The 14,558-nt window shown below is 47.8% G+C and overlaps 1 protein-coding gene across 2 annotated transcripts in view; it reads left to right on the top strand.

Moving 5' to 3' along the window:
- Positions 1 to 6,278: 6,278 nt before the first annotated feature.
- The window catches only part of LOC102377557 (interleukin-17D-like), a 13,642-nt gene continuing 5,362 nt past the window's right edge, over positions 6,279 to 14,558 (top strand). Inside the window, exons 1-2 of one of the 2 annotated variants that reach the window (XM_006022240.2) lie at positions 6,279 to 6,515; positions 11,232 to 11,447. In XM_006022240.2, the coding sequence (XP_006022302.1) occupies positions 6,504 to 6,515; positions 11,232 to 11,447 (228 nt within the window). In that variant the 5' untranslated portion in view covers positions 6,279 to 6,503. The remainder of the gene's footprint in view (positions 6,516 to 11,231; positions 11,448 to 14,558) is intronic. The other variant, XM_006022241.2, reaches the window with a different exon arrangement.

The raw sequence follows: 14,558 nt of genomic DNA on the forward strand, positions 1-14,558 counted from the left end.
CTTATCGTGCATCCACAGGTGCATCTCAAGTAGGTCCAAGGAGGTGATCCTCCCCCTCTACTCAACACTGGTCAGGCCACAGCTGGAGTACTGTGTCCAGTTCTGGGCACCCCACTTCAAGAGGGATGTGGACAACATTGAGAGGATCCAGAGCAGGGCCACCCACATGATCCGGGGACAGCAGGGGCAGACCCTACAATGAGAGGCTACGGGACCTGAACCTGTTCAGCCATCACAAGAGAAGACCTTGTTTCACCTAATGCCCCCTGGGATAACAAGGAATAATGGCCACAAGTTGTTGGAGAGTAGGTTTAGATTAGACATCCATAAGAACTACTTCATAGTCAGGGTGGCTAGGATCTGGAACCAACTTCCAAGGGAAGTGGTGCTGGCTCCTACCCTGGGGGTCTTTAAGAAGCGGCTTGATGCCTACCTGGCTGGGGTCACTTGAGCCCAGTTTTCTTCCTGCCCAGGCAGGGGTTCGGACTTGAAGATCTACAAGGTCCCTTCCGACCCTACTTCTATGATTCTATGAATAACTAAGGCTTGTGCTAGGTCTACAGTTTGTACCTGTCTGTGTACTCTGTCAGTCACTTACCATGTCCACAGTCTACAGGAGGGTTTGTCACTCATTATTTTTGCATTTTCTATCCAGATTTGTGTTTGATAACTGTCCAGCAGAATTCAATCAATCAATCAATGCATCAGTGGATGCATCTCCAGTAAAACCAAAGAAGTGATTCTCTCACTTTACTCAACATGGGTGTGGCTGCAGCTGGAGTATTGCATCCAGTTCTGGCACAAGGACATGCTAAATAAAGCTCGAGAGGGTCAATAGAAAGGCCACTTGCATGATCAGAGACTTGCATGGCAAGCCATATGAGGACAGGCTGAGGGATGTTGGACTCTTCAGCCTTAAGAAAAGAAGGCTGAGAGGGGACCTGATTGTGGCTTACCACTATATCAGAGGCATACATCAGGGACTTGAGAAGAGAAGCCTGGATGGTCACCTGGCTGGGGTCATCTGACCCCAGATGTCTTTCCTGCTTATGCAGGGGGCTGGACCCAATGATCCTTCGGGGTCCCTTCCAGCCCTATGATTCTAAGGACAAAGTTCCCTGAAATGAGAACCAGTTTTGAGAAACAAAATTTACCTTAGTTCCTTGCCTTAGCAGAGGAAGATAGCTCCTGGCCTTGGCTTTCTGTCACGATCACAAACTAAGCAGTTTGTTTTCTCCTTTCCGAGGGGATTCTGAACAGCTGATTTAAGGGTAATGTTGCCAAGTGCCAAGTACAACACATTATAATCCTTTATGCTGTGCCAAAGTACAACAGCCCATTTGTTTTGCAATCATAGGGTAAAGGATCCATACCAACTGAATGTCTTAGACTCCATCCTGACTTACTGGGGTGTCAGAAATGAGTGCAGTCTGGACAGACAGCTTGACAGGGAAGAGCTGGCCACTGACATATTTCAGGAAATACCACACAAGTAAGCCTGTCTTCTCAGAACTTCCAGTGACTCAGACCCGGGGCTCCGGATTTGGCTCTTCTCATGCCATTCAATGCAAAGATGCACTAACTGTGATGAGCACTGTCCCTCCAGAAAAAGTAAGACCAGAAGGAATACAAACCTCTCTGTACCATATTGTATGTTGCTTTGGTAAGCACAGCTAAAAGGAGAACCTGGCCAATGGCTCTATGGCTATGCAAATATGAGTTTAGGAAGATATACTCAGAAAAAAATGTATGTAGCTGGGGTGTACCTGGTCGTGTACTCCCTTCTCCAATTGAAGAAAGATGCTAGCAGGGCAGGTGTGTTGTGTGGGAAAACTGCTGGCAGCATACAGTTTCCTCTTTCCCCTATAGAGAGACAGACCAACACACTCTATAACTTAAATATATACAAGGTTATTAATATTACAATATAAATAAGAAAAAAGATGAAAAGTGTGTATACACACACAACATTTACAATAACAAGGATTAAAGGCAATATTTACACAGTTTTATAACCTCTCTCAGCATACAGTTAACTATTATAATAAAATTCTAACCTAAGTTTCAACAAGTGTTTTATAACCTCAAACTCTATCAAAATTTAAATCTACTTAGATATTAAATATAAATCTACATATATACTCTATCAAATACTTAGCCTCATAATATTGAAGATTTCAATATAACTCAATAATTTTAGACTTTATTAACTTACACTTATAAAACATGAAAAATAAACTACACAATATCTGGCACCCACTCACAAAATATAAGGTGCAAAACTCTTGAATATAATTAACTCTTTTAGGAACCCCAAGGCCCAGGCTATTTTGGAGCCTTGGCTGCGTTCCTGTGGCCGCAAGGTGGGAGAGAAGCTCCCCCGGTGCCCTTTAGGCTTTCCCCAGCCCAATTAAAATATTCTCTAACCCAAAATAAAACTTTAAAGTTGGGGAGCCCTGGCCTTCTGGGATTCTCCTTCAGTGGTTGGCTTCTCCATCTGGGTGGATTCCCCCTCCCCTGTGGGAATGCCCCTTCCCTAGGAACTCACAACTCTAGGCACCTTGGTGGAGGGTCCTCGACTCTATCCTGGCGAGTTACTGCCGCTCCTCCTGAGGCTCCAGCTGTCTCTGGCTCCCTCTGGGCCTGCCAGCCACTGGTGACCCTGTGCACTGTGGTGTGCACCAAGTGCTTTACTCTTCTGCTTGAGGTTGGGGCCCCGAACTGCCTTGCAGGGTTTTGGGGTCTCGGTTTCAACCAGGGCACTCCATGCAAGACTTCAGCTTTAATGCCTGGCCTCATGCAAGGTGCGTGTTATAGACCTCAGCTGCCCCACGTGGCTCCTGGGGTCTGGGCCCTCTCCCAGACTCTCCGTACAGCACTGCCTGCACTGAGTCTTCCTGGCCTCATGCCAGGGGTTGGAAACCTGAGCCACCTCATATGGCTCCAGGGCCTCAGTCCCACTTGGACCGCGCCGTGCACCATCCCTGTGTAACCCGGGCAGTACTCCAAAAGGTACCCGTCTCCAATTGAAGGGATCAAAGCAGGTGCACAAGCGCTGAGGGAGGTGTAGGGACTCTCCTTCCCCTATAGAGCCAGACCACCACTGGGGACTTAACCATATACCTTTTAATGAGGGGACAATACCAGGAACATAACAGGCATAATCAGGGGGTATAGTGGACACCAAAATGCCCCAAGGGGGCAGGATTCAACAAAGGTTAAACACTTACAATCACTGGCAAAAGACAGGGTTAACAAAATATAAAACACAAATAGCAGAGCAAACAATACTGGTTGGGGAAATAAAAAGGCACAAAATACCAAATGTCAAAGAAATATAGGGCCTAGGTACCTGGAGGGGGAGAAAGGTGGAAAACCCAATGGCTCCTTTCTACTGCAAGAAGAATTGCTCCTTGTTAGCTCACTCACCCCAAGTCACCAAAGCTGAGACTTAAACTCAGATCTCCCAACGTGGAAGGCAGAAACACTGCCACACAGCCACCAGTGCTAGTATTGCTCCAAGCTGCTAGGGGTCTTGACCTTCCTGGAGCCCCGGCCTCACGTCGAGCTGCCTGATCTCTGACTGGAGGAGCTGGAAGCCGAGCTGGGAACACCTCAGGTCACTGCTCAGATCCTCCTGCTGGCCACAGCCTCTCATAGGGGATCCTGGAGCCCAGAAGGAAGCCTCTCCTGCCGACCACACGCCGTGCTGCTGAGGGTCCAACCGCTGACTGAAGGTCCTGCTCCTTCAGGCTCTTCTGGGGCAACTGCTTCCGCCCCACTGGCTCAGCTCTTGCCAGCTCTTTGCAGCTCCTTCCTCATAGTCCCTCACTGGTCTCTCCTGAGTCAGCCGTGCTGCCCCTTTTATCCCCCTCCAGGTGACCCAAAGGGTCAATCAGGGGACATGAGGGGTGAATCTCTGGGGCCTGATTGGTGAGAAAAGGGAACCCCAAGTCCTCCAATCATCTTTTGCCCTTTCAAAACCCCTGGGCTAGGTCACTGCCAGCTAGCCCGTCACACCTGCATCAAAATCCTGCCTGCTTTCCAGGGGCTGGGGACTCAAACTGCCTTGTGCAGCTTCCAGGATCCTGGTCCCTCTTGGACCAACCATGCAGCACTGCCTGCACCGAGCCCCTGGCCTCATGCCAGGAGTTGTGGACCTAAGCCGCCTTGTGCAGCTCCCAGGGTCTCTGCTCCATGCACCGCTTGTGCACCATGCATCTGGCCGCACGCCAGGGGATGCAGACCCAAGCTGCCTCATACAGCTCCCAGGGTCTGACTCCATTCATGTAACTGTGCACTGCCGTCATGCTTCTCAGTGGCGAGGCTGTAGGCTGCACTGCTCGCCAGCAAGGAGGTCTTTGGGCTCTTCAGAGCTACTGTTCCACCCTGCTGGGAAGCTCTCCCCAGCTCCTCTTAGTCCTGCTCTCTTCTTCATCCCTTGACACAGCAGGACCAGGCACACTGTTCTTTTATACCTTTTGGAGGCTCTGCCCCCAGATTGTGAGAGGACCAATCAGGGTGAGGGGAAGTATAGCCTGCATGCAAGTCCAGGCTCTTCGCCTCACAGGGGTGGGGTAGCCTCTCCTTCATCACCACCTGATTGGTGGGAATGCCCCACCAATGGCTTGAAGCCCTTTTGAGTCAGCAACCCGGGCTGCTACTGGCATGCCCACCACATATAAAAGCCTGATCTTCCTGTAATGAGGGCTATACTTCCTATGGGTAACCACACAGTGACATGTTAGTCCAATTGTGTCTTCGGAGATTAGCAGGAACTATGAGGGTGATCAAGCAGCTATGAGGGTGATCATTCTGACTATGAGGGTGATCAAGCAGCTTTGTTCTCTGGTATACAGGTGATGGAGGGTGTGAAATCTTCATCCCTGGAAACTGTCAAGAGCAGGTTGGACAGACACTTGGCTAGGATGGTTTAGTCATGGATGATCCTGTTTTGAGTGGGGAACTGAACTGGATGACACTGTGAGGTCCTTTCCGGCTCTACTTTCCTATGATGCTATGATCCTAATATTGTGCAGTATGCTATGGCATGTTTAAAAATATGTCAGCCCTCTAGTTGAGAATCACTGCTGTAGAGTGATACTAATGTCTGTCTGTGTCTTTGTAGATATATAAAATGAGAGTGAGTGTGTGTTAGCAAAACATGCCAGGCACAACTTAAAACATACACACACAATAAACAAACCAACAAAATGGCTCACTGGTCATTAGCCAATATAGGACCTCTGTATCAGCAGTGTTCAGCTCATGATGTCCAGGAAAGAGCAGTCATCCAATCACAGATGCGTTTGGCATCCTTCACAGGTTCTCCAACGGCAGTCCATGATGCCACAGGCACAATCGATCTTGACACAGAAAACAACTTCAGACCTGAAACAGTTAAACTGGCTCCAGGGTTAGGGTGGGAGCCCAAGGGTAGGTAGCTGTCCATCTTGCCTGGTGATGGTGGGGCAGTTCTTGGCAGTGGTAGAAGTATTTTCCACTGCTCTTTTCCATAGTGAGCTGGTAACATTCTCAGCTGGATGGAGAGCATGCAGCACTGTTCATATAGGGCCATTACTTCACAGTCAGTGGTGGGCTGGACCCCATATTTCCTTGAACAGTGGCAAGTGCGACATGCTGTGCCTTTGGGGATCAGTCTGTTGGCTACATTCTGATATCAGATGTTGGGTGAGGGAAGACTAGCTGTATTGGTTTCTATGTGTCTGTGAAATTCCATATGAGAAAAGGAATAATCATACCGGTATATGGCACTAATATGGCACTTTACGGTATAAACAGACATCATGTTTGGAGTGGGATCAGCTGTGCCAGGATGTGTCCTAGGTTCTCCTTTTGCACTTGTGGGCGTCCCCCCCAGAAGCCCCGGGCCCGCCTACCTGGGGCAGTTGGAGAGTGCAGGCAGCAAACAGATGTCAGCTATGAGAAATGGCATAAACTACCACTAGAAATCATCATGCTTATTTGTAGTGTGACAAAGGGCTAAAACGTCTGTTACCCTGGGTTTTGCGCTGCCATAAAAATGTTTATGGCAGCACAGAGATGATGTCTGTTTGTAGCTCTAGAGTAAAAAAAAAACATGTGTTGCTAAGACCTAACCCTTTGTCTCAGAGTATCTGCTTACATTTCTCAGCAGTGAGTCACTGTGCAGCAGAGAGGAATGGCTGGTTCACAGGTGTCAGGTATCTATGAAGCTGGAGGTGGGTCTTGACATTTCCCCAGCAAAGGGAGAACCTGTTTGAGGGCAGGGCTCCTGTTCTGGAAAGGAAGGGCTGGGGAAGGGAAGAAAAAAAATCACAGGTTTTCTTCTCAATCTCATCACACTCTCAAATTCTTACTCCAACTGAATCCAACAAGGGTCATCTTCCATAGGCCTGGCACTTGCCATTTGTTTATTTTTTTACCAGCCCCTTTCCTCCCAGAGAAACAGAAGGATCTGCCTCCACTCTTTCTGTCTGAATTCAACTCAAGTGGAAACAACCATGCAGTTACAGGTGAGCAGCTGGGATACAACTCAGTAATGACACTGATGATTTTTAGGTTTATTCCTATTTATTTCAGCTTTTAAAAGAGACCATAGGCAAATGTTAGGAGTAAGTGTCATTATGACTGCTTTTTCTTAGTAAGAATCCAACCTGATATCTGTATGCTAGGGAGCAAAGCTGTCCTCAGGAAGATTAGCATGATGGGAATTACAATGACTGATGATTAGAAATTTTCATTTAATCCTAGAAAATCTTTATCAACACAGAAGAGTTTAGGGCCACTGGTTTGGTGTCTGTTTTGTGCTGTGGGGTGTAAGGAAGGAAGAGTTCCATTATGCAGTTACTGAAGATTAGACTATAATCCCCCTCCACATGCAGGGACCATACTTGATAAACAGGCCCAGAGCCTTCCCTGAGGCATGGGGGGAAAAGGTGCTGGTCATTGGAAGGAACAGAGTGCTCTGTGTTGAAACTTGTACTGTGTTCTGTTACTTGGCACTGAGCTTCCACTTATCACAGGATAAGAGCATGTACCTGAGCAGCTAGTGCAAGGCAGCTGACACACAGTAAAGCCCTGTCCCCTTTTGCTTTGCAGTAACTTGTTTGTATGTGCATGCCCTGGGTTAGCCAATTCCACTGACTACCACATAACTTCCTTCAGCTTCTTTCAAACCTCATGGGCTAAAAACATTTCCTATGCATTGTCTCCTAAGAGCCATGTCTCTAGAGAGGTTTCCTCCCACATAGCTTCTTGCTTATATAGTTGTCTCAGCTGTGAAATGTGATTATTATTAACCATCTTCAGTGAAATAAGGCTTACTAGTGACTCAGTAACCTACCCACCCACTGGAGCCATGCTCACTGTGTGTAGTTGGAACAGCAATGCCCTGTTTGGTGCTTGTGTATGTGTGCTCATGAAAAAAGTCAATGAGGAAACAAAAGAATAGAGAATTGATGTGACTTAAGGTTACCCAACTGGCCCATAGCAGGGCCAAGAAATGAACCACATCTCCTGAGTCCCAGGCCAGTGATCTTACAGTGCACCCTTTACTTGTACATGGCCTGCCCTGGATTTGATGAGGTCATAGTTATGGATAAAAACCAAAAACCTGCCCTGAGATCAAAACCCCCCCCATCTCCTACACCAAATCACCACCATGGAGGTAGACAGGTATTTCAGCATGTGAAGCTTGGTAGATGAATTGGGTGGGTTACTAAGTAAATCCTGCACAAAGATGACTTATAAATGAAAGAACAATCCAATATATTACACAACCAGTGAATGGTTTATCTCCACTGCAGAGGCAGTGAACCTACAGCAAGATGCTTACCCACCCCTGGCCCTCTTATGTTTGTTTACATGCCTAGAAGTAAACCTAGAAGTATACCAATGAGGTTGCTCTGGGATTAACCTCAGTGGCTGCTCTTAGGTGCACTGGATATGGAGAACTCAAGAATTGACACAGAGGGTTAAGCCCAGAGTAGGCCTATAGTTTGCTTTTGGGTCTGGAGTGTGCCTGCAGGCCTGAGTAGTGAGGTGTGGGCAGGGCACGCTCAAGCCTCTTGATTCCAGGAGTTGCTCCTTTCACAATGTTGATAAGCTTGAAGTGGGTAATCAAATTAGCAAAGTGTAAGGAAAGGCAGCTGCAGGAATTTGCAGCTCCTTGACAAAGGGTTTAAAGTAGTAACTCGGGGAGTTCAAGTGCATGGCTCTGAATCAGTGAGTTTGGTTGACCTGATACTCTCAGCCCAGTGGCAGGTACGGAAACTTTTCTGTTAACATATGTAGAATGCATGGGGAAAGGCAGAAAAATGCTGGGTTCTGAATGCAGCCCAGCTGGCTAAACCAGCCCTACCTAATCTCAGGCTGAGGTGGCCCAGTATGCTGGAGGCAGCACTGTACCTAGACTCCTGGTGGCCCTGGGTGAACTTTTAGTATCAGGCCCCCCTTTGCCAGAGATAATGATAATAATAATAATCAAAAAATTACGATTTTCAGACCCCCTTTCTGTCCGAGCCCCAGATGGCCACCCAGTTCACCCATGCCTGTATCCAGCCCTTGCTGGCTGGATGCAGAGAAAGCAGCAAACAGCCCATCTGTCTTTTGTAGCCATGAATATCATTGCAAAAACTGACTGAGACCACCACTGTGTCTTTGAGGCAATGACATATACTGGTATCAGCATCTGATCGGACGCGAGGGGATCGCCTTCAGACCTCAGGTTGGGGAGGACCGGGTTAGAGAGCTTCTGGAGGGGCTGGACACGTTCAAGTCAGCGGGTCCGGATGCTCTCCACCCCAGGGTGCTGAGGGAGCTGGCTGGGGTTATTGCAGGGCCCCTGGCACGGCTCTACGAGCGATCGTGGTGCTTGGGCCAGGTGCCAGACGATTGGAAGGTAGCTAATGTGGTCCCCATCTTCAAAAAAGGGAAAAGGGAGGACCCGGGCAATTATAGGCCCGTCAGTCTTACCTCAATCCTGGGGAAGCTCTTTGAGAAGATCATCAAGGAGCACATTTGTGATGGGCCGGCATCCGAGATGATGCTCAGGGGCAATCAGCATGGATTTATTAGGGGGAGATCATGTCAGACCAACCTGATTGCCTTTTATGATCAGGTCACAAAGGCCATGGACGCAGGTGTCGCGGTGGATGTAGTCTTTCTGGACTTCAGCAAGGCCTTTGACACCGTCTCTCACCCCATCCTAATTAATAAACTAGGCGACTGTGGCATAGATGCCTACACGGTCAGATGGATTGCAGATTGGCTGAAGGGTCGCACTCAGAGGGTGGTGGTGGATGGATCATACTCGACTTGGGGGGAGGTGGGTAGTGGAGTCCCCCAGGGCTCGGTCCTGGGGCCTGCGCTGTTCAATTTCTTCATCAGCGATCTTGATGCTGGGGTGGAAAGCAACCTGTTTAAATTCGCTGATGACACCAAAATTTGGGGGGAGGTGAGCACGCTAGCAGGGAGAGAGAGATTGCAGAAGGATCTGGATAGGTTACAGGGGTGGGCAAACAGGAACAGGATGCGTTTCAATACGGACAAGTGCAGGGTGCTGCACTTGGGTAGAAGGAACCAGCAGCACACTTATAAGATGGGGAGCTCCCTACTTGAGAGCACGGAGGCGGAAAGGGATCTTGGTGTCATTATTGACTCCAAGATGAACATGGGCCGACAATGCGAGGTCATGGTTGGCAGGGCTAACCGGACCTTGTCGTGCATCCACAGGTGCATCTCGAGTAGAGCCAGGGAGGTGATCCTCCCCCTCTATGCGACGCTGGTCAGGCCGCAGCTGGAGTATTGTGTCCAGTTCTGTGCGCCCCATTTCAGGAGGGATGTGGACAACATGGAGAGGGTCCAGAGGAGGGCCACCCGCATGATCCGGGGACAACAGGGCAGACCCTACAGTGAGAGACTGCGGGACCTGAACCTATTCAGCCTCCACAAGAGAAGGCTGAGGGGGGACCTGGTGACCGTCTATAAACTCACTAGGGGGAACCAGAAGGGTTTGGGGGAGACGCTGTTTCCCCTAGCCCCCGCTGGCATAACAAGGAGTAATGGGCACAAGTTGATGGAGAGGAGGTACAGATTGGACATCCGAAAAAACTACTTCACAGTTAGGGCGGCTAGGAGCTGGAACCAACTTCCAAGGGAGGTGGTGCTGGCCCCTACCCTGGGGGTCTTTAAGAAGAGGCTGGATGCCTACCTGGCTGGACCTACCTGAGTCCCGTTTTTGTTTTTAGGGTTTTTTGTTGTTCTCCCGCCCTGGCGGGGGGGCGGGCTAGAAGATCTATTAGGTCCCTTCCGACCCTAAAACTATGAAACTATGAAACTATGATGAGCCAATCTGTAAGATCCAGGTAGCCAGGGAAGTCTGAGACTCTTAGGCAGGGCTCTATTCTCCTGCCAGTATGTGTGAGTCCTACTGGTGTTAAGAAAGCCAGAAAGGGAACTAAGTCTCATCTTTTTCACAGTGACCGCGTCTACATGAGATGCTGATCATGCAGTTGTTACTGTGCATTTACTTGCATACCCAAGTACTAAATGACTGCACAATAACCGGCATTACTGCACAGTAGCATCCCCACAGTTTCCAGGTGATGCTGACTGTGCAGTACCCCGTTACTATTGCGCAGTAACTCGTTACTACTACACAGTAGCGTCATGTCATGGTTTGTGCCCTGAGATGCTACTGCATAGTATTAACAAACCAGTGTGCAGTAGTAATAAGCTACTATGCAGTAACCATCTTGTGTAATCTTGTGTAGACATGGCCAGTGAAGAGGAAAGATGAAACTCAGGTCTGCACAGGTCACTGGGCTGAGGGCCTGTCAGCACTTGTCACCCATCGGTGTTGAAGAAGGTCAGTACCCCATGTCACCCAGAAGGCAAGTGGCAGATCCCAGAGCACATCTCTATAGTGCCAGTCATCAGACTGCACAGCACACCAATGGCTGGACAGTCTGTGACCACTCCCTGGACAGGAGCACTGAGTCAGGGAAAGATGCAATGGTTTGCCCTCCTCATCTCCCAGACAAGACCTGGACACTGCTGTAACCACAGAACTGCTGCCACTTCTGAAGTCAATACCCCTTGTGCCAGTATTGCCCATACTGATCCAATCTAAACTTTTATTTTCTCCCTACCCCCTACCTAGAATAATTAAAGGGCCATACTCTGGTTCCAGCAGTGTTAATGAAAAATGTCCATTGTTTTATGCACAGGGTAGAACTGGACCTATACTGCATGGTGAGAGAAATTCATATACCTACCCAGAAAGCTGCAGCCTTTTTAGACATGAGGAAGTGCCCTTTGTGCATGCACGTACTATTCAAAGATGGACAGTCCCACCGCACTGCAATAAGGAAGTTTCCTGCTCATTACAGAACTTTGGAGTCAGGAGCAACTACATAGCAGGAGAGAGATGCTGTTTGATCTTGGTGAGCATGTCTACATGTGCAAATACTGTGGTATGAATTTACTCCAGAGTAATTTACTCTGGAGTAAACCCACCATGGGCAGGCATCTACACATGCATGTATGACAGCAGATTTGCTCCCACCCTGCTCTGCCCCCCTGCAGCAGCCAGGGGGAGCTCTAGGATCCCCCTGGGTGCTAGCTCAAGGGCTGGCATGGAGCATGGGGACAGGAGACAGCTATCTTCTGGCAGAGGGCTAGGAGATTGCTCCCTGCCCCTGAGAGCTGGCTGCTGCCAGGGCAGGCTCCAGTGGCAGAGCCCGGGAGGGACAATGTCTCCCTGCCTCAGCAGCAGGGAGCTCCTGGCCCAGCTCCCTAACAAGACGCAGGGGGCTTGGAAAGAGCTGCAGGGAAGAGGCAAGTCCCAGCCCCCTGTCCTGATCTGCTGGTGGGGATCATGGAGCAGTGGCTGGAAGTTCCCTGGGGATCATGGAGCAGTGGCTGGAAATTCATTGTCCCTGCCCAAACTCCAGTTGCAGGGCCTGCCCTGGCAGCAGGCAGCTTCCAGGAACAGGGAGCAATTTCCTGCCCCCTGGTGCCTGGCTGACAGAGCAAATTTGCTCCTGGTCAGCTATCTACACGTGCCTTACAGCAGAGTAATTTTACTCAGCAGTTAATTTGCTACTTGCATTTTCAGGTAGCAAATTAACTGCTGAGAAGACCAAATTACTATGCAGTAAGGGTCTGTACATATAGACTGTGACACTTACTACACAGTGGGCATGTCTACATGTGCATTTATAGCTTAAATTTACTGTGCAGTAAACTACTGTGCAGTAAGCAGGAACAGGACTGCATCTACACATGCAGGCATTAAAAAGTATTAACACTGTGTGGACTAATTTGGGACTAAAGTTAGTCCCAAGGTAGTCCACACACAGTGTTACTGTGCAGTAAGGCATCTACAAGTGTGTTACTGCGCAGTAACTAATTGGGCATAAATTTGATACCTACATGCAGGTATCAAATTTATGCTCAAGTCAGTGTAAATCACCATATTTACTTTGCAGTATGGGCATGCATGTGTAGATGCATACCCATACTGCACAGTAATTTTGGTTACTGCATAGTAAATGTGCACATGTAGACACGCCGAGTAATTTGCTCTATTGAGCAGTAAAGCATCTCATATAGACATGCCCTCTGTACTGTATTAAATAAGGAAACTTGCTGTGCACTCATGTGATCTCCCTTCCCATTCCTTCTACCTCTTCAGCTTAAAGATACTCTATGCTACATGAAAATATGAGAAATGTGTCTTTAGTTTAAAAAGATCCTCCCTTCCCCCAGGATAGTGTCTGTGTTTCTGCCTTATATTTATGGCTACTTGTGATACAGGCAGTGAAAGGGGGGACTCTGACTGAGAAGCAGAATTTTGCTCCTGAGGTTTTCACAATGGGCTATCATACAACTGCCTCTGATGAAGTGAGCTTCAGCCCACAAAGGCTTGTGCTATATACATACATACATACATGTATTTGTGTGTGTGTGTGTGTGTGTGTATACACATATATTATGGTTAGTCCATAAGGTGCAAATCTACTCTGCCTTCAGTGAAACTGCCTGTCACCTCTTACATATATACTGAAGATAAAAACAGAAGCTGGGTTTAATCTAGGTCTGACTTGACTCTCATTAAAATAGGTGGAGGATAGTCATTTATACATGTGGATTGAATGGCGATTAACTAAAAAATTAGCCATGATTGTCCCTGGAATGTGTCATTTGGATACCTCACAGGTACTTCAGGTGGAGCTGTAGGATTGGCTGCCTGTAAATCCCAGGATATATGGCTGAGTCCTGGGAAAAATCCAACATCTGTTTTCAGCCTAATGTCTTTGGCTTTTCTTAAGTGTCTAAGTGAGTTAGAGTTCCTTCCACTGTGATTTAAGCTTCTTTTTGGCACCCTCTTGACATATGCACACCACAGTGGGGCCAGAGGAAGATGCACCCATGCAACTCTCTGCAGTCCTGGGGAGCTTGCCCAGCCACTATTGACTGGGTCTGACTGCTTATGTAACCCATGAACTGAGGTGAGATCAGCCTAGTCAGTCTGACCTTTCCTAGTAAAATCAGAAAACTGGTGAAACCTCACTTGGTTGCATTATGAATATGAAACTCCCCAAGGCCATCAGAAAGGTCATGGAAGTTAAGAAAGCACATCAAACATCCTGGAGAGTTACAGTCTCAGTCTAAGCCCATAAAACATGCAGTGTGGGCAGTCATTTTTCCCCACTATAGGACAGATGGCCTTTCTACACAGAAGCCACCTTCACCAAATGGTTTTTAGATTGGCACTTCTCTGTAGCTATCTTTATGGAGGGAGGGAAAATGGTTCCTTCATTAATATCTGTACATCACTGGAAGGTGGTTGCTTTCCCTTCCCAAATCTTCAGAGAGAAATTCTGATGTCCTATAAAAAATAGACAATTGGTTATTAAAATCAGTTGCTATCCCTGAGGACTACAGCGTAACAAATTCTGTATCTAACTGTTCAAGAATATCTGGGAGTGACTGAGGCAGACAAGGTTCCTTGGGTGCAGGCGTCAGAAGAATTCTTCTAGTTCTCCACATTGAAGTATTTTATTAGGGTATTTTCCACTTCAATGTGGAGAACTAGAAGAATTCTTCTGACGCCTGTGCCTCAAAGAATATTTCCACGACCAAAATGAACCCACTCCCAACAACTCATCCTCTGACAACATCTAGGAAAGGATCAATGCCAAAAAGCCCAAAAAACATCAGATTGGACACCTCACAGTGGACGAAACCCTAACCTTGACCGCTACATTGACTGCTTCAGGGAGAGAATGAACAATGAAATAATCAGCAACACATGCCACCACAACAACCTCTCTCTACCAGAGAAAAAGGCCATAGAATCTCTAAGATCCAACCACCAAATAGTAATAAAACCAGCAGATAAAGGAGGAGCCATAGTCATCCTAAACCGTGAGGATTACACAAAGGAAGCCAAGAGACAGCTTTCTGACACTATCTACTACAAAGAACTACAAGAAGATCCTACTTCCCTTTTCACCAAAAAACTCAACAATACCATCAAATCATTTCCA

Source organism: Alligator sinensis, unplaced genomic scaffold, assembly GCF_000455745.1.
Source record: "Alligator sinensis unplaced genomic scaffold, ASM45574v1 scaffold368_1, whole genome shotgun sequence".
In the NCBI taxonomy this organism is placed as follows: Eukaryota; Metazoa; Chordata; order Crocodylia; family Alligatoridae; genus Alligator; species Alligator sinensis.